The sequence below is a fragment of the Uloborus diversus genome, chromosome 1 (assembly GCF_026930045.1).
Source record: "Uloborus diversus isolate 005 chromosome 1, Udiv.v.3.1, whole genome shotgun sequence".
In the NCBI taxonomy this organism is placed as follows: Eukaryota; Metazoa; Arthropoda; class Arachnida; order Araneae; family Uloboridae; genus Uloborus; species Uloborus diversus.
Genome location: NC_072731.1, coordinates 48938724 through 48963488, shown reverse-complemented (window position 1 = coordinate 48963488; position 24765 = coordinate 48938724). Strand labels below are relative to the sequence as shown.

General features: G+C 31.3%; 1 protein-coding gene across 1 annotated transcript in view; it reads left to right on the top strand.

The window, feature by feature from the left end:
• Positions 1–24765, top strand: part of LOC129229533 (sodium channel protein para-like) — a 180100-nt gene that overhangs the window by 29843 nt on the left and 125492 nt on the right. Inside the window, 1 exon segment of the mRNA XM_054863858.1 lies at positions 19382–19587. Coding sequence (XP_054719833.1) covers positions 19382–19587 — 206 coding nt within the window.

Genomic DNA, 24765 nt, shown 5'->3' with positions numbered 1-24765 from the left:
TTGTTGAGATTAAAAGTAAATTAATTGGTTGTAGCAAGTGATTAATAAACCCAAAATAGTTAGTGGCAATTTTGAACAAAATTTCAAAACTATTTAGCGTTTTGTACTATAAATTGAAATTAATTCTATATAAACTTTTTGGGAGAGTACATTTAAAAATGTATTTAAGGGGGTGTCCCTAACTGATGTCATGCTTTGAGGGGGGGGGGGGACAAGAAGTGTGGTATCACCTTAGCGCGAGAATTGAAATAAAGAGAGCAAGTCCAATAATTGTCTTGATTGTCAAATTTTCAAATTTGACATCAATTTTGCTTTTATTCTATAGTATGCATACCTAGAACACAATATATGAACATGAAAAGACAGCAGGTATTTGTAAAAATTGTTAATTAGCAAATTAAATCAGCAGTCTGTAGGTAACAGATTTTGGACATTGTTGTCCTGTAGATAACGGATTTTGGAACCATCAAATGTAAGTTTCACCATTTTTGACAATTGTTAATCTGATTTTTAACTTTTCCAATGAAAATTTTATTTACTACTTTTTGAACTTTGCAATTTAATAATAAAGAGGATATTAATGAAGTACTTGAATGGCTATACATGCTGCTCTTTACATATAATAAAGTTTTGGAATGATTTTGAAGAAGTTGATGAAAGCTATAAAAAAAAAAAAGCTTCAAATTAAAAATAATACAAATGTAAAAAGTGACATCAGTTTTAATAATGAATATTTTTTCTAATGTCATAAGAAATAAAACGATGTCTAAAAAAATATTGAAAAAAGAAATTCGTATTCATATTTGGAGATCGTTAAATTATGTTTCCAAAAGAAAGAAGAGAAAAAGAATTCTAAAATAATAAAAGCGGGGGGAAAAAAATTGCTAGCGCAGGTGATAGTCGCCAAAACTGGTACAACTGACAATAAACTGCATTTGTCATTTGTCAACCTGGAATTCCCCTCTGGTAACCTTTAGCTTATCGTATACTGTGTTATCGCCAACGGAGGTTTGCTTGGCGATTTTAGCGCAAAATGGCATTCGTTCGATCATAACCAGCCATGTTTCTACTATAATTTATGTATTGTTCAATGTGTAACATATTAATTATGCAAAATAACAATGGATTACAGAAGATAACATTATAATAACCTTTTTTATTGAGGTTAGAAGACAGTAGATCATCAAAAATTATAAATAAATGGACAGAATCATCGGCATCAAGATCGTAACGCCATTTGGACATCTCACATGTACGTTTAGGAAAAATTATTTTTCTTCTATGATACTGCATAAAAGCTTATGAAAACACTTTTAAACAGTTAAAAATTGATTCTGAGGCTCGATAAACACCTTTAAAACGAAAACATCATATACTTAGTTCTCAAATAGTAGCATTGTAAAGATCGTAACTTTTGGACATGCATCAAATTTCAAACTTACTTTTTTCGAAAATCGTTTACAAAGTAAATAATCTGTCTTTACTTTTGTTATTTGTGTAAAATATTAACAAAAAATTATTCAGTGTAAGATTCATACCTTTAATTTTTTTTTTGAAACGTATGGAAATAATTTTAAAAAAATTTTTTTAAATGGTACATTTGCTCAGTTAACGCTTTGGTATGTCCAAAATTGCGCCTTTTAGCAAAGAAAATATTTTTTAAGGGCATTTAAAGAGCATTTTTTCTATAATTTATGTCAATTCTTGTCTCTAGAGTATTCTAATTTAACTCAAAAATTTTTGAGTTAATTAAAATGAAAATTATTTGGTGTTGAAGCTTCAAAGTTGAGGTCTGTGTTTGCTCCCACCTTTTGAGAACTGCCCAAAAACAAATATGCTGATGAAAAACAAAGGAGGAAAAAAGTTGAAGTGAGATAGTTACAAGAGGGAGGGGTCAAATTTCTTGAAAATAAAATCATGTTTATGACAGCCCCTTTAGTCGTAAAGGTGTCTAGCAAATGTATGAGTCAAACAAAAAGATTTAATGTTTCAAATTAGCAGTCTTGCATAATATAGAGGAACGCACGAACGGCGTTCGCAGAAAATTTTTGGCTCTGCAGAAATTTTTTTAAACTTTTTTTTGCTAACGTTAATTTAAAAAACATCTTTTTTTTTAAATATAAAATTGTAATTTCTGTAAATTTCTGTTGAAGCCTTTTTCAAAAACCTTTTAAAGCACATGTGTGAAAAAAAATAATGGTTTTGGCAGTTTTCTTCTGTTGGTGAAAAATAAAGAATAAACAATAGTTATTGTAGGGGCCTCGGTGGCTGTGTGGTTTCACCAACTGCTTTGTAAGCAGAGAGGCGCAGGTTCGATTCTCACCAGTAGCCCTGGGTGTCTTTCATTCCTATGCTATGTCCATCTTTCATATGTATATTGTCCTGCAAATAAAATATGGAAAAAGATTGGATTATTAGAAGTAACAAGCTTCTAAGCTGAGAATAGCTATATACCCCAACGTGTGTTATCATAAATCATGTTATTGTAAAAAAAAACATGATTTAAAGCACTTTTTTTTTGTCTTTTTTATATTTGAATATAAATTTAATTCTTTATTCAAGGGTGAATAAGGCAAAATAATTATTTGCAGAAAATTTTCCAGTTAGGATTTGTGTTTGCAGAAAGCTTTTCATTAGTTCTTAATATGCTGATCCATAATATAGTGATTAAAATTATTAAATAATAATACTTGAAGCAAAATGAATGAAAAAAAAAAGATTGTATAATCTACTTTAGTTAAAAGTGTTCTGTCATTCATTCTGTTTTGTGACACAAACAAACCAGATATATATGTTTCATATGAAGTAAATTCAAAATTGTTCTAGGAAATCATAAGTTGATGATGTCAAAATGTAAATTTTGCAAAAACTGAAGTTTCCCTTGCTGAGAAAAACCTACAGTATCTGAATTATTTGAAGACAGTAGAACCTTGTTATATAATGCCTCTTTTCACAGCAAAATTGGTTTAATTTCAATTTCCTTTCATTCGCAAAAGTCTCTGTGGTCTTCCACATCCAACTTTTTATGTGTGACACCTACTCATGCGCTCCCTTCCAAGCTTTAATACTTAACTGTCCTCCACTACAAGTTTTTTAAACTCACATTTAGGCTCTAATTACATTTTTATTTTGTGACTGCAGTATTATTTATAGGCAGTTCTTTAAAATATTCTGCAGGCAAGGCAATAATGCATGATGAAATTTTAACAAAGTTTGACAGAATCTTTTATTCACAGTCTTTTAGTGCTGTATTGACATTAATTTATTTTGTGGTAAAAATAAAAATTAAGTTTCACTACATCATGCTTCTTCTAATGCAGGTGCATAATGTATTCTACAATCCCCATTTTTATTGAGGTTCTACTGTATTGAGTTTATTATTAGTTACTGCTAATTATACATGTATGATGTGATCAATGTGTGTACTATTTTTCCCGTATTAAATATTAAATTCATTCTTTTTTGCATTGGTAGATTTTATTGAAAAAATGTAAACCCATTAGCTATTAGTTTTTACACTATTTGTGTTTTCCCTGGGACCGAAAAAGAAGTGAGTGCTTCGTGACAAATACTTAAATTCATTGTAAAGGGCGAAGGTAACTTTTATTTATTTATTTTTTGTATTTACTATGTTCAAATGCAGGCCAAATATTTTTGAATATTTATGTAAAAATTGTTTTTTATATAAATATTGAGAAATATTTATGTAAAAAAAAAAAACAATTTTTATGTACAAATTGTTTAAAAAAATTTAATGTTTAATTATATACTGACAGAAACTGAGTCAATTCAAATTCATGTTCAAATCAAATTTGTCATTGAAAAAATTAATTTCTTTTTTAGTAAATTTGCCATTTAAAAATTGACCATCACTTGAAAGGCAGAAAATATTTTATAAAGTTTTGAACTGGAAAAAAAATAATAAGTATGAGACAGTGAGAAGCAAAGAGGGGTATAAGTGCATCTTTTTAAAGTTTTGAGTAAACCGCGTTTAAAGTTGCGCGACTCGGTAGGCTTTCATTGAAATGTTTTTCTAAATCATACTGTATAGCAGCACCTACTACTATATCATACCCCAAGACAGGGGCATCATTCACCTATCAATTGTACATGTTATCTCCAAATTTTTAATTTTGGCACTTACATCCCTTTGCTTTTCACTGCCTCATATACCTAATGAATGTTTTATGAAGAATATCTACTCCCCATAATAATGCATTTCATTTGGCGGGGGGGGGGGGGGGGGTCTCACCTCTAATGTGAAACAGTGGTCAATCATAGTTCCAGAGCCAACCTATGGATAAACTTAATCGAAAGAAAAGTACTGTAAAAAATGTGCAACAAAATTAACGTGTTCAGACAATAACTCAATATTCGAAGCCTCAATAAGCAATTCCGAAAACTGCAATCAGCAGTTAGAAAAGAAAGCAACAATGTAGGATTTATCACAGCAAACTACAATTTCTAATAATGACCTCAACATTCTTAAAATCTTTTTTCCAGTGTGGCAGGGACAGTTATAATCAAGACAAACTTTCAGAAAGTGTTAGATATCCCAATGACCAAAATGTACCTATCTATAATCCCAACAGATTTTCAGTTGCAAAGATTTTTGAAGAAGGCGATTACCTTCCACTAAATTTGTCTTCACCAGCAATTAGTTCATTTAAAATGAAATAGGGATGCGTCGTTCATGAACGAACAGGTCATCATGAAAAAGAATGAAAAATTGCATTGCTTTAATGAAGGATGTTGCAGGATGTAAGGATTTTGTGAATAGTTCATAAAATCCTTAATGTTGATAAATTCGAGTATCAATGGTATCATTACTTTTACATTAAAGAATGTTTCGTAAAATTTTTAAATGTATCTTCAATAGGGAAGTTGCAACCTATTAAATGTTCATATTTTGGCTATTGGATATTGTTAATTGACCCTCAAAACTAAAAAATTCACCATCGCCGAATTTTAAAACACCGTGATTGATTTTTAATGAATTTTTAAAAAACCACGCGCAAAAGCGTGCTATTCTGAAACGTCACGAGCCTATGTCACAGGGCGCGAATGGGCAGCCTTCCGCCGAAGATCCCTTGTTTTCGCTAGGGACATTTTGAGCGCGCTGATATTTTTATTTTTTAGAATTTCAATAATCCTTTTGAACACACTATGGAGATCGGATTCGTTAAAGCACAATCTAAATAATCTTCCTCATGTAACATCAATGATGATATTCGAATATTTCCGAGAGGATGAGAGGTTTAATGTTCCAGAAATGCGAGGAGATAAGCCTTTTACATTTCGTCTTCGAAGTCGAATGCGTGACCTTCGGCTTCTCCCCTATCGGAAGAGCGCATGACGTCACAAGCGCTTGAACTTTAAAAATTAATTTTAAAAAAAATACTTTTCGTATCGCAAAAATATTTTCACCTAGGATGTTCATACATGTTACTCTATCATATAAAAATAAAATTGAAAAATCGAAAACTTCCCTATTGTTGAACTACATTGAAAACTTATGTACAAAAATTTCGTTATTTGAAGTATGTAACTTTTCTTTTTTCCATTTGTGCAGCTACTATTACCATTTTCATTCATGCAGGAAAAACTTCTTATGTGAGTAGCATAGTACAAATAAAGGCAGTAAAAAGAGTTTAAAACTCTGCACACAGCTGTTTCGAGTAGAGGTGTAGACTGGTATTTTTCTTTGGTAGCCAGTGGCTACCAACACCAAAAACTTTGGTAGCCACTTCAAATTTTTGGTACATACACCCACACATACACACCCCCAACATACACCCACACACATATACATATATATATATATATACATATATATATATATATATACATATACAGAAAAGCACCGTTTATACATTTCTCTTTGGTACGTTTTTTGAATTGGTCCCTGCAGAATCCAATACATTTTACTGCATACCTATTGTACGTTTTTCCCCTTATTACACTTTTTTCATACAGTCCCTTCAAAAACGTATAAACTCTGCTTCACTGTACATATATTTTATATATCTATGTATTAAAAATCTTAGCACAATAAAAATCAGTACCAGTGAAGATTGGTAAGTATTTTCCTTCTCTCATTGAAGAAATCTGAGAAAGATTTGGATTGAAATAGGATGGAGGAACACATTAAGTTAAAAATCTAATATTTGTTTGACCTACTGGTTTCACTTTTCATAGAATCCCCCTTGCCAACATATTTGCAAATTTAAATTTGTAGGACTAAATTTTAAAATTCAAAACCACATAATAAAAACAAACTAGAAAAATATTTGTAGTTTGCGAACAAATGGTTATTTTAAAAGTCTGAATTAGAATTGAACTAATAATAAAGTAGCTATCCACTACTCTAGAAATCTGCCTCTCAACATACGACATTTAGTATCGTTTATAGAAATAATACATTTCAAATTCAACAGCAAAAAAAAAATATGTTTAGATTTAATATTTTAGGATAAATTAAATTGATTAAAATAAAGCCTGTAAAAATAAATATATGAACAGGATTTATTACTTTTTAGTTATTAAAATATAACTTTCAATTATCAAAACTTCTGAAGTATTCAAAAATGCAAAAAGATTAGCAAAACTGGTGTGCAATGTCGGCACGTTTCCCGAAAATAATTGCATTTATTATTTATTAAAATAAAACTTAAAATAAGCTGACAACTTCCGACTGCCAAAAAATTAAAATATGTTGGTACAAGATGCAAAAGGAAATCTAAAGCACAAGATGCAATTATCCTCAAAGTGCGATTCCAAAGTTAGCATGGCTCCAAAAATAAATTCTTTTATTAAAATGGAACATGAAACAAGCTAATCTAAGGAAGCACACATCAAAATAACTTTTGCTTATCAAAAATATGAAGACAATTGTACAAGATGCAAAAAGATTGAAAATTCAACCACGAGGTGCAGCTCCCCGCAAAGTGCGGTTACAAAGGAAGCATGGCTTCAAAAATAAATTCTTTTATAAAAATATAACATAAAACAACTAATATAAGGTTGCATTTGTCTAAATAACTTTCGTCTGTCAAAAATATTAAGATATGAATAAGATGCAAAAGGATTTAAAACACAACCACGTGGTTATAGTTATACGCGAAGTACGATTACAAAGAAAGCACGATTCCAAAAATAAATCAAGTCTTTAAAATAAACATAAAAATAAGCTAATTTAAGGCAGCCTGTGCCAAAATAACTTCCGATTATCAAAAATATTAAAATCTGTACAAGATCCAAAGGGATTGAAAACTCAACCACGAAGAGCAATTCCCCGCAAAGTACGATTACAAAGGAAGCGTGGCTTCAAAAATTAATTCTTTTATTAAAATGGAACATAGACCAAGCTAATCTAAGGTAGTATACGTCAAAATAACTTTCATTTGTCAAAAATATTAAGAAATGAACAAGATGCAAAGCTATTGAAAACTCAACCACGAGGTGCAGTTCCCCGCGAAGTACGATTACAAAGGAAGCATGGATCCAAAAATAAATCCATTCATTAAAATCAAACACGAAATAAGCTAATTAAATTTAGCCTGCGCAAAATAACTTCCGATTTTAAAAAATATTTTTAATATTTACAAGATGTAAAAGGTTTGAAATCTAAATCACGAAGTGCAATTTTTCGCACGAAGTACGATTTCAAATTTAATATGGCTTCCTAAATAAAAAGTCATGAAAATCAAACATTAAATAAGCTAATTTAACGCTGCATCTGTCAAAATATTTTCAGATTGAAAAAAAATTATATTATATTAAAATATTCGCAAAAGATGTAAAAGGAACAAGGGAAGCAGATTTTCGCGAAGCAAGTCGTGAAAAGTTTCATGACACCCGGTGTAAGTCGGCCACTTTAAAGTAATTTGGTACTTCTAAAAATTGATTTTTAAATCGATAGCGTATTATACAGCAGAAAAATAATGTATTTGGTGCCATGTTTAGTTTGTTACACACGTTACAGTAATCTTTCCCAAAAAAAAAAGAAAATTCTATAATAATGAAAAATGAACTGACTTGATGCTGGTTGTCTTCGTTTTGAAGAACTGAAATAAAGTCTTGGAAGATGTATCCAATTTTATTCTCTTTGAGCTACCTCTACTCATCATTTTCAACCTTTTAAAAAGTTATCAGAATTAGCTACGCCGCCGTATTTACGTTTCCCCTCCTCAGGCACTGCAGATGCTGCGGTGTTGACCTTGATTGGGTTCAGGGATCATGTCTGCTGGACCGCGGGGAGGTTTCAGTTTTCACCCCCCCCCCCCCCCCCCCCCCCCGCCTTCCCGAACAATACTCTAAGCCCCGAACGCAGTGTAGGTGTAGCAAACGGGAAGTGGTCAACGAATCAGCGAGGAGAGGGGCAACATTTCAACTTTTCTTGAAGGTCAGTAAGTGACCTCGCGTCTAGACGAGTGACTTACCACAGCATGAAAAACTGGATCCGAAAGCACAGTGCAATCGATAACTTCAACTTGGGGGGATTTTTTTCCCCCTTTGGTCACCCGGTGGCGATCGGCGCTGAAATCTTTGGTAGCCATTGAAAATTTTTGGTCGCTAATTGGCGAGTGGCGACCGCTAATCTGCACCTCTAGTTTCGAGGCTATTAAAAACAAGTCTTTTCTTTCATACTTTCATCAGTGCATATAAAGAAAGAATGGTTCATGAAATCCAAACTAACAGTCAAGGAACAGTATTTTAGTTCTTTCCCTTCAATTTGCCTCTTACTCCTATATTGTATGCTAAAAAAAGCTACAAAACTAATGCTTTAATATGCAAATAAGTTTCTCTGTATCTATCCCCGTTTTCCTAATCTTTTTTTGTAACGGAAATTTGAGAGATGAATACAATACATGCCATGTATTGTATTAATTACGACCCAATTACTTCAATCATAATTAACATGGGGAAAATTTTGTTATTTTGTTGTTTTTATCTTTGAATCTCGTAAAATAACTATTTTGTTGAATTTTGGAATATCATGGACTCCAGGGACTATTTTGATCTCATCCATTTTCTGCATAATTTTAAAAACTTTTTGGATTTCCTCTATTTTGCTCTCTGAACACTCTCATCCCTGTGATATATGTAATTTTAAAATATAATTCACTGATAATGGGGCATTGCAGTCAATAGCATTTTGGGAGTGTATGTGTACTTTGCTCTCCTCCCCCACCCCCGGATCCAGGAAAACTTTAAAATGGTACACATAAAGTTATCTAATTTTCGATGAGCGCTTTAAAATTTTTGAGAGTCCTTAAAAAGTCCTTAATTTTCACTTTTAAAAATGAGTATGAGCCCTGTAAATGGTAAATGTAACTTTAATACAGCACATTGCAACATAGTCAAATACATATTAATGATCAATTTACTTTATCTACCATTTTGTTCGCGCTCTCAGCTTCAATGAGATGACATCTGCCTCCAGCTCGGTTATTCACTTTTCCAGATGGATGAGTTCTAATAAGAATGAAACTACAGCCTCTGGGCGTCATAACTGGGCTGTCTGGTATATTGCATGTGTTTCTGCCTTAGCCCTGGCTTGGGGCGACAACTTACTGCTTAATATGTTTTGGGGTTACTAGGAACCATTTTTTCAGTGGATTGAAACAGCAATGCAAAGCTTAATCACATACCTTCATTTTTTATACCCAAAATTTCATGCTTCATCAATATTGTGTTAGTCATTTTTGTTGTTAAATTATTAAATTAATCTTTTTAACTTTGAAAGCATTTATGAATTAAAGTTCATTCATGTTCGATTTCATCCTTAAACTGCTTGTGGGCCCTAGGTTGTCAACCCCTGCTCTATTGTATTTACAAGTCAAATATATTAATGAAGATGTAGATTTGTTTGCCTTGATTTTAAAGTTCATGAGCAACTATTGTAGAGTTCAATAATTGAAATGATTTGGTTATAAAGTGTAAAAATGTAGTATATTTTCAAAAATTCATTCAGAAAATGTATATATTTTAAAATGTATGTGTATAATTTGAATATTATGGGTGTATTTATTATTTTTATTATATGTATTTATTGTGATTGTTATTTTAAAAAATAAAAAAAAGTGAGTAAGTATTTTGTATTTTATTTGTACTGATTCTGTTTTTTCTTCAAAATAGCTTAAATTTACAGCCTACCTGCAAATCTGAACAGTTAAAGGAAAAAACTGAAATTTTGGGAGGAAAAAAAGCTTTTTTTTTTCAGAAGTTGTTTATTTCCACCCATATAAATCATGTGAGTCATGAAAAAAAATTTACACATGAAAAGAAATACATATTTGTCAAGATTTTAGAGTGATTTGTCAAGATTTACAAAAAAAACACATGTTGCTCAAAATTAATAATCAATGGGAGATTTGACTAATTTAGATAATTTTTGTTATTTTGAACAAAGAAAACTACTGTAACTTTTTTATTTAAAAGTTTCTGAAGGATATTCAAAGGAAAAAATAGCATGACATGAATTGTATTATCATCTTTAAATATTTAACGTGTTTTATGTTTTCTAAGTTAATATCACGATTATATATATTAATTCAAAGAATTCATTTCTGTAAAAAAAAAAAAAACTCAAGGTTTTCTCCTACGCTTCCAGAAATTTTAGATCTCTAAGCCTTACCAAGAATATTTTTAAGTTGATGATTTTAATTACTCAAAATATTGACCATTGATATTTTAAATATATTTTTCCAAGGTTTTGACTACTATGTTACTAATCCTTAGTTTCTTTTGATAAAATAATTACATGATTATTTCGAAACTAAGATTATGTTGATAGTATTTGATATCATTAACGGTTAATGCACTGTTTAATTTATTTTAACAATTAAAAATACTAAACAACATTTTCAAGTATACAGTAGAAGACCGTTATAACGCACACCTTGGGACCAGAGCTTTTGTGTTATACAGGTTTTTGCATTATATAGATTGTTCCACAAATTTTGAAACTAATACTACAACTAATACTACTCACAATATATCTATATATTAGCACTTCAGAATGAGTTTTATCTGCAATGAGTATTAAAGCTCTAACATTACAATTAGTTATTCACAAATAAATGTTTCACAATCAAAAGAAAGTGAATTATCCTGCATGTCTACCAGTTTCATGCAGTCTAGTTTGCATAACAGCTGCATTTTCAAGAGCCATCTTGTATTTTCTGTTTACTGTGAGTACTAATTTTCATTTGAAAGCTTTGCATAAAGATGGAAAGATGAAAAACTTTCAAAATTTAATTGGCCTAACAATTTTTACGTTTGCAAAGCAAAACAGAGAGATTTTTTAAACTTCAAAACCTATTGTTTACTTCTGAAAAGTTGTGCGGTTTGTCGAGAATTGCGTTATACAGATCAGCGTTATAAAGGTATTCTACTGTATAGTGTTGCCAATATTACACTGTAAAAGTTAAATCAAACTTTGCTTTTTGCAATGGTTAGGTACTCTTTATCATAAGTACTGCTTTAATAGAAATTAATTTCTGCAAAAAAAGAATGATCCAATGGTACATATGTGGGAATTACTTGCTTCATGCAAGAAAATGTTAGATTTAATAAGGAACCTTTTTCTAGTTGATGCAGGGTTGCCATGTTACAGGGAAACCTAAAAAAACAGAATTTAAAAAGCCACAAAAAAAAAAAAAAACATAATAAATAAACAGAAAATCTAGGGAATTTGGAAAATGTCCTTAAAAACCTGGAAAATAAATACAGTGAATTTCTTGTTTTTTTCTTTTTTTTTTTTTTAAATTCAATCTTTAAAGATCAATAAAAAAAATATACACTATCAAAAATAAGTTAATTAAAATTTTGAAAAAAAGAAAAGCAAACGGAATAAAATAAAATATTAATTTTACTTCAACATTTTTTTTCTTTTCTTTTATTCTCCATTTTTGTTTAAGAAAATATTAAAAAGTAATTGATTAACTTATTATTCCCCCCCCCCCCACCATAATGAAATTATTAGGGTATTAATTTTCTTATACAAATATCAGTGTTTGCATGTTTGTAATGCTGTATATTCATACAGGGATTTTTTTCTCCAGGATTAAATGTCAACCCTGTTATATGTTTTCATTGATTAAAGAATTTGGTTATTAGTATGACTGAAATCAACTAGCTCTAGTTAATTTAAGATTTAAAAACATGTAAATTACATGCTTGCCATATCTATTGGTTTTTCTGAGAGATTCCTGGATTTTTAGCATTTCTCTTGATTGCATATATGATGTAAAGAACTTTTTTTGATTTTACTTTGAGCTTGTAAAAAATCTCTGTTTCCCTAAATAGCAATGAAAAATTTTATTGCAGAGCATCACAATCAAATGGGTAAGCATTTTCTAAGTAAGCACAAAATGAAAAGAAATTGCATTTTTTTACTAGTGAGTGAATAATGTTAAAATCATCAAGTTCTGGTCCTTTTGTAACTTGTTAATTTTCCAGAGGGACTCCCATCTCATTAGTCACTGATGTGGTAGGAACAGGGGGCCCTCAGGGGTGATGTAACTTGTTATTGGTTGGAGACTTGTTACCCTAGGAGTTTATATCCTGTAATATAAAAAAATAAGCTGGAACGGGAATCAAATGAACTTAATATACATATACAATTGATCTTGTTGGTTATCACTAAAGTTAAAACTGAAAATTTTACTTCTGTATATTTGAGTGGGGTGACTGCATAAACGCGTTTATGTATGGTCTTAGACTTTCTTCGTTATTTCAATAGGTTCTCATTAAGAATTTAGAAATATTCCTTCAATGTAGCATACATTTTTATTACTAATAAATCTCTAACTGTAGGAAAATTAATCATGTGAAATTAATAAGGTTAAGCACACCGTATGCGAAAACTGAACACAGATTTCCTGAAACTAGGACCTAAAACTATACATTGGGGTTTTGTCTCGACTATTAGAATCCAATGGCTGTCATTATAGCCAGTTCGGTTCCACTGCTGAGGAGTTCTGGCTTCATCAACTTAGTCTTATTAGTTTTAGTATTCTTATTTGTTTAATTTAGTAAATCCCTTATGTGTTTATTGTTTTGCATTTTATAATATTTACCTGGCTGTTTGTTTGGCTGCTTTGCACAACATTGGGCTTGTGGTTTACTCTATTTTATTTTATTATTTTCTAATTTTCTTTTATTTTGGTTCAGTATATATATATATATATAATATATATGTATATATATATATATATATATATATGTACTAGCTGACCCAGCCACGTGTTGCTGTGGCAAAGTAATTGGATTAAAATATTCCTTTGCTCAATATTTTGATAGAATCTAATTAATATTTTTAGTAACGCTTAAAATCTGTACCTCAGAGCCAAAGTGACGTAAGTCCAAAAATTGCGAGTTTCTGTTAATTAGTTTGAAAATTATGACGCTATTAATGGATTACATGGCAACACAAAAATTTCTCCTTTGAACCTTTCCGTCAAAATTGTTGAAATTTTGAAAGAAACGTGTACCGTTGCATAATCTAGGTGGGTTTAAACTGGGAAGAAGAATAATTGGTGAACCAATTTTCAACCAGAAATCGTATAGTGCCATTCCTGGTACATCTAAGAAATTTAAAAATTCAGTTGTAATGTTTACGGCTTTGTTTTCATCGACAACTGTATAGTCTTGTTCAGTGTCAACGGTCAGCACAATCTGATTTTGATTTTTTTTTCAGCTGTCAGTAATGGCTCATTATTTACAATCATTGTAGCTAAGACAGCGTCATTGCACTGTTTTTTTTCGTTGTAAATCAGTGTTAACTAAGTCGATGACCAATCCATTAGGTGATATTACACCATAATGAATAAACAACCAATTTGAAATTGAAATGCATAAATCTTCAATCAACACTAAAGCTTCATCATACATCTTTGGTGTAAAATCTAGATTTGGATGTCGGTATGTTTAATTAACTCTATGGAGTACATCTTCAAACATAAAATTTATATAGTTTCTCCACAGAAATGATGAGTGTGTTGGATATTATGTCGTCAAAAGTATCTTAAACAGTTGACGAATACTTCTTCTCGTTAGGCAAAACCTGCATTATAAAATGCAACTTCCAATGATTGTGTGCTACCGATAATTACAATTCGCGAAATGCATCATGATATGTATTGAACACTCGACAATTAACGGTTCGCAAATATTTCTGCCTGTTTGGAAATGCTTAACGAAAACAAATGCAAAAACCTCATTCACTTTTTTTTTTGTAGTCAGTTTTGTTTTGGATGGAGTTTTGGTCCCTATGTCTTGGCTTAAATTTTTAATTATGCCCGAGATTGATTAATGTTCTTTGTTTGCGTAACTTCCATGTTTTTTTTTTTTATTTTATTCAGCACTGTAAAAAGAATTAGTAAACGTTCTGAAAAATAATGAGCAGCGAATACGCATAATTTCTGCCAGTAACATATCTTGCAAAAATAGGAACGTATCCCACTAAAAGTCAGAAACCTTCCTAAAATTATCCTGAAGTCTTTCTGAAGCATTCCGAGACCTCTCCGATTCCAGACAGTCATTTCTCTAAAACCTTAAGAGAGAACCGAAGTAAGATTAAAAGTAATAGCTTGTCACATTTCTCGACTCACCAAGAAAGTACCAAAAGCATTATCGTAACGATAGCCACTGCTAAGAAAGACGTTCAAGCACGCACAAAGAATTCTACTTGCTTGTTACTCTTGGAAAGTCACGGGATCCAGTGACTCACTTCCTCCCATTGGGAGTTACGTCAGTCTGGACGGACCACGACGACGGTAGTAAAGTCAGTTCATCACTAAAATTCATTAACCTTCCTGAATTCATCCTGGAATCTTTTTAAAGAATTCAATAATCCCCCTGGCTAAAAGCCAGTCGTGTCGCTGGACCTTCAGAAAATACTTAGGCAAGTTGAATATTAAGCTTGACACCTCTTTTTTTTTTCCAAGAAAGCTCCAACAATAATGCTGCACGCATGGCGAAAGATAAGACAGATTCGCAAGCAAGTACCATAAGTCAAACTCGCCTTCGATTTCTGCAACGTTACGGAATCCAAAGGCTTATTCACTCTCATATAGGTCTTAGTCAATGTTGACTGAACAGAATCGAACAGAAGCCGTTGCACTTAATGAATACGCTCAGTTAATCTTTAAACTGGGAATAAAAAATATTTTTCGCTACAGTGAGAAGTCTGTATTCATGACGTTTGTAGCAATTCAGGAAACTTTTTGAAGCAGATACTTGATTTCCAAATAAAATTGTTGAGAACCTGTGAAATTCCAACATGTTCCACGGAAATAATCAGTGACATTTCGGATTTGTTTACAGTGCATGTAAAATAGCGTGGAACAATGGTACACAATTTTATTTCTGTGAATCGGACCATACACATTAGATTTTTGACAATGTAAAAAAAAAAAAAAAATCGGTCGTTTTGGTGTTTGTGCTGCAAGATGCTGTACAGAAGGGTCTCTTTCGTACACAGGGAAACTAAGTTATGCCAGATATCGTCGTTGCTGCTTATATATCCACTCATTGCTCATCATTTTATTTCGTCAAGTTTGTCCATATCTCGTACCTCAAATGTGACCTAATAATGACCTTTGTTAACGTTCATTTTATGAAGTATTTAATGGATCTCATGGAACTGCAACACTCGATATTTATATGAGCCTCATGCGTTTTTAAAAGCAGTGGTGAGTGCGGAACGACCCGCTGCTTATCAATTTTAACTTTATTTGTAGAATTTGACATTTACATTGAAAAGTGTGACCTGCATACGCCTCCTTTCTACGGCGATATTATTGATAACCATGAATTTCCGTAACATAGAATCATTTGTAAATTTTAATGAACTTAAGTATAAAAAGTTTTGAGGATGAATTTACTTAGAGCGCCATCTATTAAGAGTTCATACAACTAAATAATCAATACACAATATAATTGCATAATCAGCTTTTAATTTGCAATAATAAATAATAAAAAGTAGCCTATCTTTTAAGTTGGACCAAATTACATATAGTTGTGAAATTTCATTAAAATCGGTTCAGTAGTTTCGGAGTTTACCCCGAACAAACATCGTGACACGAGATTTTTATATATATATATATATATATATATATATATATATATATATGAGGTGTGGCTATTAAATAACGAGACTGATGCTGCTACAGAAGAACCACACATGCGCCAAATCTGAAAGACGGACAGCTGTGCAGCATAAAGCCTTCTCTTTCAATTGCAGCACCTCCCGTGCTTGTAGAGAAATCAGTCTGGCCATAACCATCATTTATAAAAGAGGTGTTTGTTCTGTTTTGCCGGAAAGCATGATAAATTTAATAGTAGAGCAAAGAATTGTCGTGAAATTTCACATGAAACTTGGCCAAATCGCTACTGAAACTTATCGTTTATTAAAAGAAGTTAAAGTTTGAGAAGATGGCGATGAATGTTTATCACTGGAAGTAATCACAAATTATTTCACTCCCGTTGTGCATGAAACTTATGTATTACAATAGACGCCCTTCCCGATCTTGACAACTTCTGATCAGTAATGGAATGATCACCTCCTTCACAGCAAAAAAAAAACTTTCATTTCTTTACTTCAGAGGCACCTCAGCAGAACAGAAAGGATATCACATTCATTAAGTCTTGATGATCTCTACAATAGTTCTAACCTTGACAAAGAAAAGGAAATCATGAAACATACATATCCCAAGTACAGTACAGCCTTGTTTATCATGACTAACAAGGGCCAAAGTAATGCAGATAATCAAAAATGTGTGTGGTATGTTTCGTAATAAAAACAAATCCTTAAGTACAGCAGACTTGTTGTTTATTACAATAAAAAACATTGTTTTGTTTCAAAATTACATCAAGCTGTTTGCAAGAAAAGAAGAAAAATATTTTTAAAAATTACATCGATTATAGCAAAAAAGAATTGGTCCTCTGTCTTTGTCTTCTGTTTCAAACACTTAATATGGCATTTGAATAAAGTATAAGGTGTTGCAAACGCTTCATCACTGATACATCCAAAAAAAATTGAATGTCTAAAATTAATATTTAAATTGAGTAAAATTTGAAATGTTATTCTTTTCGAATAAATTAAAGAATCTTGACAGGTGATTTTTTTTCTATCAATTTAATATCCTTTTGATTGTAACAAGCAAAACAATTTATTTAAAAATACAGATGCTTAGAACAAAGAAAGGTTTTGTGATTACATTTTTGGTTTCACTAGAATTGTAATTTAATCTTCTTAAATTTTACCATGACAATTATAAAAATTAGATTTTAAAAAACAAACATCAATGTCAGAAAAAAAAGGTTATATCTGAATAAACTTTTCTTGAGTATGAACTGATTTTGAGCAGGATAGAGAGTCTATTACTACAGCATTTCAAATCTGTGCTCATATGAGTTATTATGAACTTTTAAAAGCTTGGAGTTGGTCAAAAAAACAAAGAGATCTGAGGGAGTATTAACTGCTATTGAATTTATAGTTTGTATACCTCATAAACAGCTTTGTCCAAACATTGCTCCTGGGGGCTGGTCATGGGTTCCTTTAACATGACCAAATATGGTCGGGGGGACTGCATTTTGCAGTGGAATTTCGAGAAACCACTGGGGAAAACTTCAGACCACTTGTGCCTGAATGTCACACAAACCCAGGTATATTTTAATGATGATTCCCTCCAATACCAGAAGCTGAGTGCACCGGGCACTGTAAAAAAAGCAGAAAAAGAAATTAGTTTAAAATGCTGCAATAATGCTATAGGAAAAAATTACAAAACTAGTTATTCTGAAATCTAGCAACTTGAAAAGTTAAATTATGATACAGTATAACCTCGATTTAATGATTGTCAAGGGGCTGGAAAAAATTATTGTTAAATCGAGGAGCAAATACATTCAATGCATTCAAATCCGGACCAGTGAAATGTATCATTAAATTGAGGAAATCTTTTAATCGGGTATCGTTAAATCAAAGTTATACCATACATTGAAAAACAAATTTGTACAGGTTCATTATTTTTTTTAATTTAAAAGTTTAAAACTCCTTGTGCACCACAAAGTAGGCCACTAATGTTCATAAATTGACAGGACCATTTTTATCGCTTAGTGAAAGTAAGATCTGAATTTTGTTGTTACGAAGCTCTTGTGTATTGTGTGTGTTGCTTGTATTATTGAGAGACTATTGCCATTCCTTTTCTTATTTTCCGTGTAGGAGATACCTCGTGATAATTGGGGCAAATCTAACCTGGCAGCAATGCTGGGCTGTGCAAATTGTAAATCTCAGCACTACGACGCTGCCAGATTAGGTTCTCCCCTAGTATAAGCTTATAATTACTATATTTTAGAAAAATGAGGGGATTTGGAAAAGGGTAATTTTTCATGGTGTTTTTTTTTTCTTTTATTTAAGCCTGATTGTTGAATATAAGTCACTTGACACAATATTATTCTCAAGGTAGAGTGGGCAACACAACTCTTAATGTATATAAAGATTTGAAAGCTACTGTTAATGTGATTTTATACTTTTTTGTTTGTTTGGCGAAACATTTATTATTGCCAAAGAAAAAACATTCCCTTCACTCACAAAAGGGCTGGGTTCCAGTAGCGTGGTCACTTGGAGTGTTAGGCGCTGAGCAGTTCAGTCTAGGATTATTGTTTTAAAGCAACCGTAAATGAATTCATTGTTTTGAAAGAAAAGAAACTTTTGATTTGTTTTTATCCAAGTGAAATGTAAGACATTTTCTTCTTTTTTTCTGACGATGATTTTTTAATGTTCCACGGGATGCTTTTTTTTTCTGTTAGATGAATGGATTATGATAGCATGGTTGCTCGGCTAGTTTGGCGATAAACAATAGAGTTGCGGAATTATTTTTACATTTGAAAGACATTATTTGATGTCTTTTTTTTTGTTTATTTGGCGAAATATTTTAAATTGCAGTAAAAACCGCTTCACTCTCTAAATAGAGTTTTAAAGCAACTGTAAATCTAATTTAATGATTTGATGAAAAGTTTTAAATTCTAAAAAAACTTTAATAGGTTTTTTTTTTTTTTTTTTTTTGAAAAGGTGTGTATGCATTTTATAGAAAGAAAAATAATCATTTCATATCAGAGGGGGTGGGGGCGTCAAATTTTTTTTTAACGGACTTCCATTAAATTTTCAGCACAGGCATCGCTGTGCGGGTACTGCTAGTTCTTTATAAATTTCTTGTATATTTTAAGAATTTCAGCTGAAATTTTTAGACTCACTTATTTGCTATTAATATTTTGACTTACGTATTTGCTTTTGAAGATGAACTTTTTATCACTATACTTAAAAAAAAATGGATGCAACTTTTTTAATTGAGACAACTTTATTGTTTTATTCCAGACGTTTATGATTATAAGCAAAGGAAAGGATATCTTTCGATTCAGTGCAACTGACAGTATGTGGATTCTTACCCCTTTCAACCCTGTGCGTCGTGTTGCCATTTACATCCTTGTCCATCCTGCCTTCAGCTTTCTAGTTATTGTTACTATTCTTGTAAATTGTGTGCTCATGACAATGCCTAGTAATGAAACTATTGAAAGTTCAGAGTAAGTATGTATTTTTTATATTCAATTTGTTTAAACATAAAATGCATAAATTCCTCGAATACTTCAATTTTTAAAATAATATCCTATAAGACATCTTTTACATGAATTTTGATTAATTTTCTTGCTTTTCTATTATTTTTTAGCAATGTTTTTTACTTCTGTATAATTATTACGATGATTACTTATTTTATTTTTTACATTTGAATACTTTCTTAGTTCTTTACTACCCAGTAAAGTTTAATTTGTATATTTTTTAACACATTTATTATTATTATTAAAGTATTTAACGTTACTAGAATCTATTCCCCCCCCCCCATCCCCTCCCACGAAAAAAAAGGGAAAAAAACTTCACCGGCCTGTGAAAAGAAATTTGTATGTTTTAAGGTCTACAAATGCAAGGTTTTTTTTCTTCTCAAAAAATAGAAAAGAAAAAAAAAATCACTGGTCCCCAAATTTTTTTTAATTGCTGTTGCTGGTCCACAGGCCCAAAAAGTTATGTTACTGCAGAAACAGTGAAACATGTTAATACGTTTCTCTCTTATACGTTCATTTTTATCATTTATACCTTTTTTAAATCGGTCCCTGCAGAGTCCAATGCATATTATAATATAACATGTTATGGTATTTAAATTAAAATGAAACTGTAGTAATTTAATGATGATTATAACAAACAAAAGTATGGTACTAGTATGTTATTGACCTTAAACTAAGTGACCAGAGGAAACAATCATAAATGACATAATAGCCCAGTAAATTTAGGCTGAAAATAGGGTCGATACACGACAAATTTATAATTAGCTGAATTTTTCAGGATTAGTTTCCTGAACATGTGTAGAACCAACCCTGAAAAGTCCCCTTAGTTCCTATGTGAGCTTCTATCCAAAATGGCGGATCAAATATGGCCGCCTGGTACATTTTGCCCAGCATATATCTATGTTGAAAATAAAGGTTTTTCAGTTCCGAAAAGACTTGTAGGTTCTAGAAGTAATATTGTTTCAAAACATAACCTTAAATAACCAATAAAAAATTTCAAAACATTTTTTTGACACTAAAAACTGAAATTTCTGTGTTCTATATAATATGCTGCAGAACACATAAGCTACTAAAATACATAATTTTTTGTGGTATTTTTTTAAAAATGTTTTCACTTTTATCTTAGTCATTAGTTTTTATTCTTCGATTTTGAAAAATGCTATGTTCTAATCTGTTAGAATTGATACTTGTGTTTTACCGACATTATAGCATAAAAAGATATAAACATAATCGAGTTTTTTGTCTGAAATGGCTAAATTTTCCTTTTGAAAAAGTCATTGCTGATCTGCTTCGCTCCTTAAAACTACCATAAATCTTAAAATGGTTCCAAATTCCTTTTTTGATATTAAGTGAGGATTTAAAAAAAAAAAGAAAACACTCACAGAATAACAATAAAAAAATATCAAAAACGGTTCAAAACTTCTATTTTTAATTAAAAAAATCATTGTTATCTCAAAATTGTATTTTTTTTATGCATTTTAGGACATGCATCAAATTTCAAACTTACTTTTTTCTAAAATCGTTTACAAAGTAAATAATCTGTCTTTACTTTTGTTATTTGTGTAAAATATTAACAAAAAATTATTCAGTGTAAGATTCATGCCTTTAATTTTCTTTTGAAACGTACGGAAATAATTTAAAAAAAAAATTTTTTAATGGTACATTTGCTCAGTTAACGTTTTGGTATGTCCAAAATTGTGCCATTTAGCAAAGAAAATATTTTTTAAGGACATTTAAAGAGCTTTTTTTCCATAATTTATGTCAATTCTTGTCTCTATACAGCATTATAATTTACCTCAAAAATTTTAGAGTTAATTAAAATGAAAGTTATTTGGTGTTGAAGCTTCAAAGTTGAAGTCTGTGTTTGCTCCCACCTTTTGAGAACTACCCATATGTGAAGTTTTGGTTTTTAATGGATACACTGGTGCATTACCCACTAACATTATGAAGAAACAAAGAAAAGTAATGCAGAAAATGTCTGAGACTACTTTTTGAAGAAAATGTAGTGGCAACGACTAAAAAGACTTAACTTTCTGCGGAATTCTGAGAACAAATCAAATTGAATTCAAATTATGATGGAATACTTCCAAAGGAGGAATGGCTATTGTGCAAATAGATAGGGAAACCAATGCATTAATTTGCTCAATTGCAATAAAAACTTGCCGGAACAGCTCCAGACCAGTAACAGGAATAGATACTGATACAGATCTGCTGAAAAACATGAATTCCATTAATTGGGGATATGTTATGAAATAAGGTGGACTGTTAACAACGCTTTCGTCACTTCCGAAGCTTCCAAGGGAATTCTGCATTTAATGTGTGACTACAAATTAACAGTAATTATGCGAGACTGTCATCTAGATGCAAATGAAAATGCAGACCTTTAATGTTCCAAGATTTGCATGCATTGTTTAGGTGAAACATGTAAAAATTCAGTTTCTGTGCAGAGTTAGTTTCGAAGATGAGGATGATGATATTGAAGGATGATGCTTTTTTTTTCTAGATTTTTACTGACATTATTATATTTTCTTTACATATTTTACATGTTTTTCAATAATATATTATCTGTGTTTTTATCAGGGGCGGATACAAGATTTCATTTTAGGGGGGGGGGATTCAAGTAACATTTTCTGAAGACAGTCTGAAAATTTCAGAAACTATGTGTCCCTCCCCCCCCCTCCGAAAAAATTTAAATTTGCATACAAAAATCATTGAAATAGCCAACTTTTTTTTTTTAATAATTTTTCAGTTTTAGAATGTGTTGTCGCCTTTAATTTTTGGAATCCGCAACCCAAGATTTTCGAAAATTTAGAAACCTAAACACCCTTAGGTCATGCTTAAGAATGTAGTCTTACGTACGGCAATTTTCTTGAACGTAGGTGAAATCTGATTAAAGTAATGATATTTAAAATAAATCACTTGATTTGACCTCTGGGATTCGTCTTGTAAAAGCCATAAAATAATAGTATGATATTTCCTGTTCTAATAGTGAACTTTGATTTTGTGCTTAAAAAAAGTTTTAATCCTGTTTAAATTTACATAACGACTTTGAACAACATCTCAGGTAAGAGTTGATAAAATGTATAGGGTTTGTTGATATTTGTGGTGGAACCCATAAATTTTGATCTGAGCCTGAAGTGAAAGATTGTTTAGCTTAAAAATTGTGATTAATTATTAACTTACTGACATAACTAAAAAGTTATTGCATGTTAATTATAATAAAATAAACATTAAGATAATAGCTGCTTATGACGGTCACTGCTTTGTTTTATATTTTATGTACTGATATCTCCTTAAAGAAGGTTCATTTCATTCATACATCTGTTTATGACAGATCCATCTTGTATGCAGAAAAAAACTATTAAAACTAGTCTCGGAATCTGATACAGGAACTCGGGATATCTTTCCATCAAATTTGGGTTCATCAGTTTTTTTTAACTTTGCAAAAAAAGGCAACAGTGTTTTGTCACCCGAAAGCTTTATTGTTTTTGTTATAGGTCATCCTTTTCTTACAAAACGCATTTCTTTTCAGCACAATTTCCATCTAATACGAGGGGCTAAGTTACGAGAACCCTCGTATAACGAGGTTTCGCTCTAACACGAAACTAAAATTTTACATTTCTTGCATGATACAATATCTAAAACGCTGATTTAAACTAATTAACTGTTTACAGCACATTTACAATTAAACTCGGGACGACCAAAAACAAAACTGTCTAAAAATCACAACATAGATTAATAATAGTTTTAAATAGACTTTACATTAAAAATGTTTACATACTCAAATGTTTTATCAATTGAATTTTATCCTGCAGCTCTGTAAATAGTATTACAATAACTATCGTCGTTTGAATTAGTTGCATAAAAATCGATCGGGCGACAGACACGTCATTGTAACTTTTAATTTCTGGCGTCTGAAGATGATGGCACCGTGGAAAAGCTGTCTCAAGCAATGCTATATATCAATAGAAAAATGACATGTAATGCCACAAAAAAAAAAAAAAAAAATCAAAAATTATTTACTTTTTCTTATGGTTTCTTTCAGGATTTTTTTTTTCAAGCAGTCATCTTTACTTCTCAAATGCAGTGAACCTTATAACGATTACGTAGTATTATTGCAGATTAAAGGGAAGGGGTTCATGACCCTACTGCGTGATACCCCCCCCCCCTCCTCCTTGTATCCACCCTTTCATGTAATACTCAAAAAATTGAATTTAAAAAAAATTTCAACAATTTTTCTAAACATTCAAAGACTGTTTTTGTTTGGGGAGGGGGGGGGGTCATGACCTCCATGACCCCTCCCCTTTGTATCCATCACTGGTTTTTATAGTACTTAATGAATGATATTCTGATTTTTTTTTAAAAAATTCTTTATAAGATCACCTTTTTTCCCCTTATCGTATTCTCATTCCAAAGCTAGAAATAGCAAGATTTCTTTCAGAAATGGAATAAAAGCTACTTGTTTATTCAATTAATGGACTATATCAATCATTTTGCAGTTAATATTTTAAAAATAATACCATAACTTTTTTTTTTATATTAGTGGCTCATTTATTCTGATTCATATTAAAGAGAAATTTTAACTTTAAACGTCAAAACAATTGTTTGAACTTTTTTATTGGTTATTGTAGGGTATACTATATCAAAGCAGTATTACTTTTAGAGCACGCAGAGAACTAAAAAATCTTCATTTTTGACCGAGTTTTGAGGAAGGCAAAAAGTACTCGGCAGCCATCTTTGAACCGCCATTTTGGATGGAAACTCACATGCAAACTTAGGGGACTTTTTACGATTTATTCTGCACCCTATGAAAAATGAATTCCGAAAATATTTCTTAATTATAAATTTGTGGTGAAAAAAATCCTAAATTTGCAGGGCTATAAGAACACGTAGCTCGCTACATGGGCGGATTTATGGGGGGGCGAGGGGGGTCAATGCCCCCCCAGTCTTGGGAGGACTTTATACATGGTAACAACACACCTTCAAAAATGTGAAAAGAAAAAATCATGATTTCTTTTTCTTTTTTTTTTTGAAAAGTTCACAAGTGAAAATGAAGAGAATAACGACTTTCCTTTTCTGATGGGGGGGGGGGGGCACACCGTACACTGTATTACAAAGAGTAAAGCTGTCACCGGGTTGTTGAAA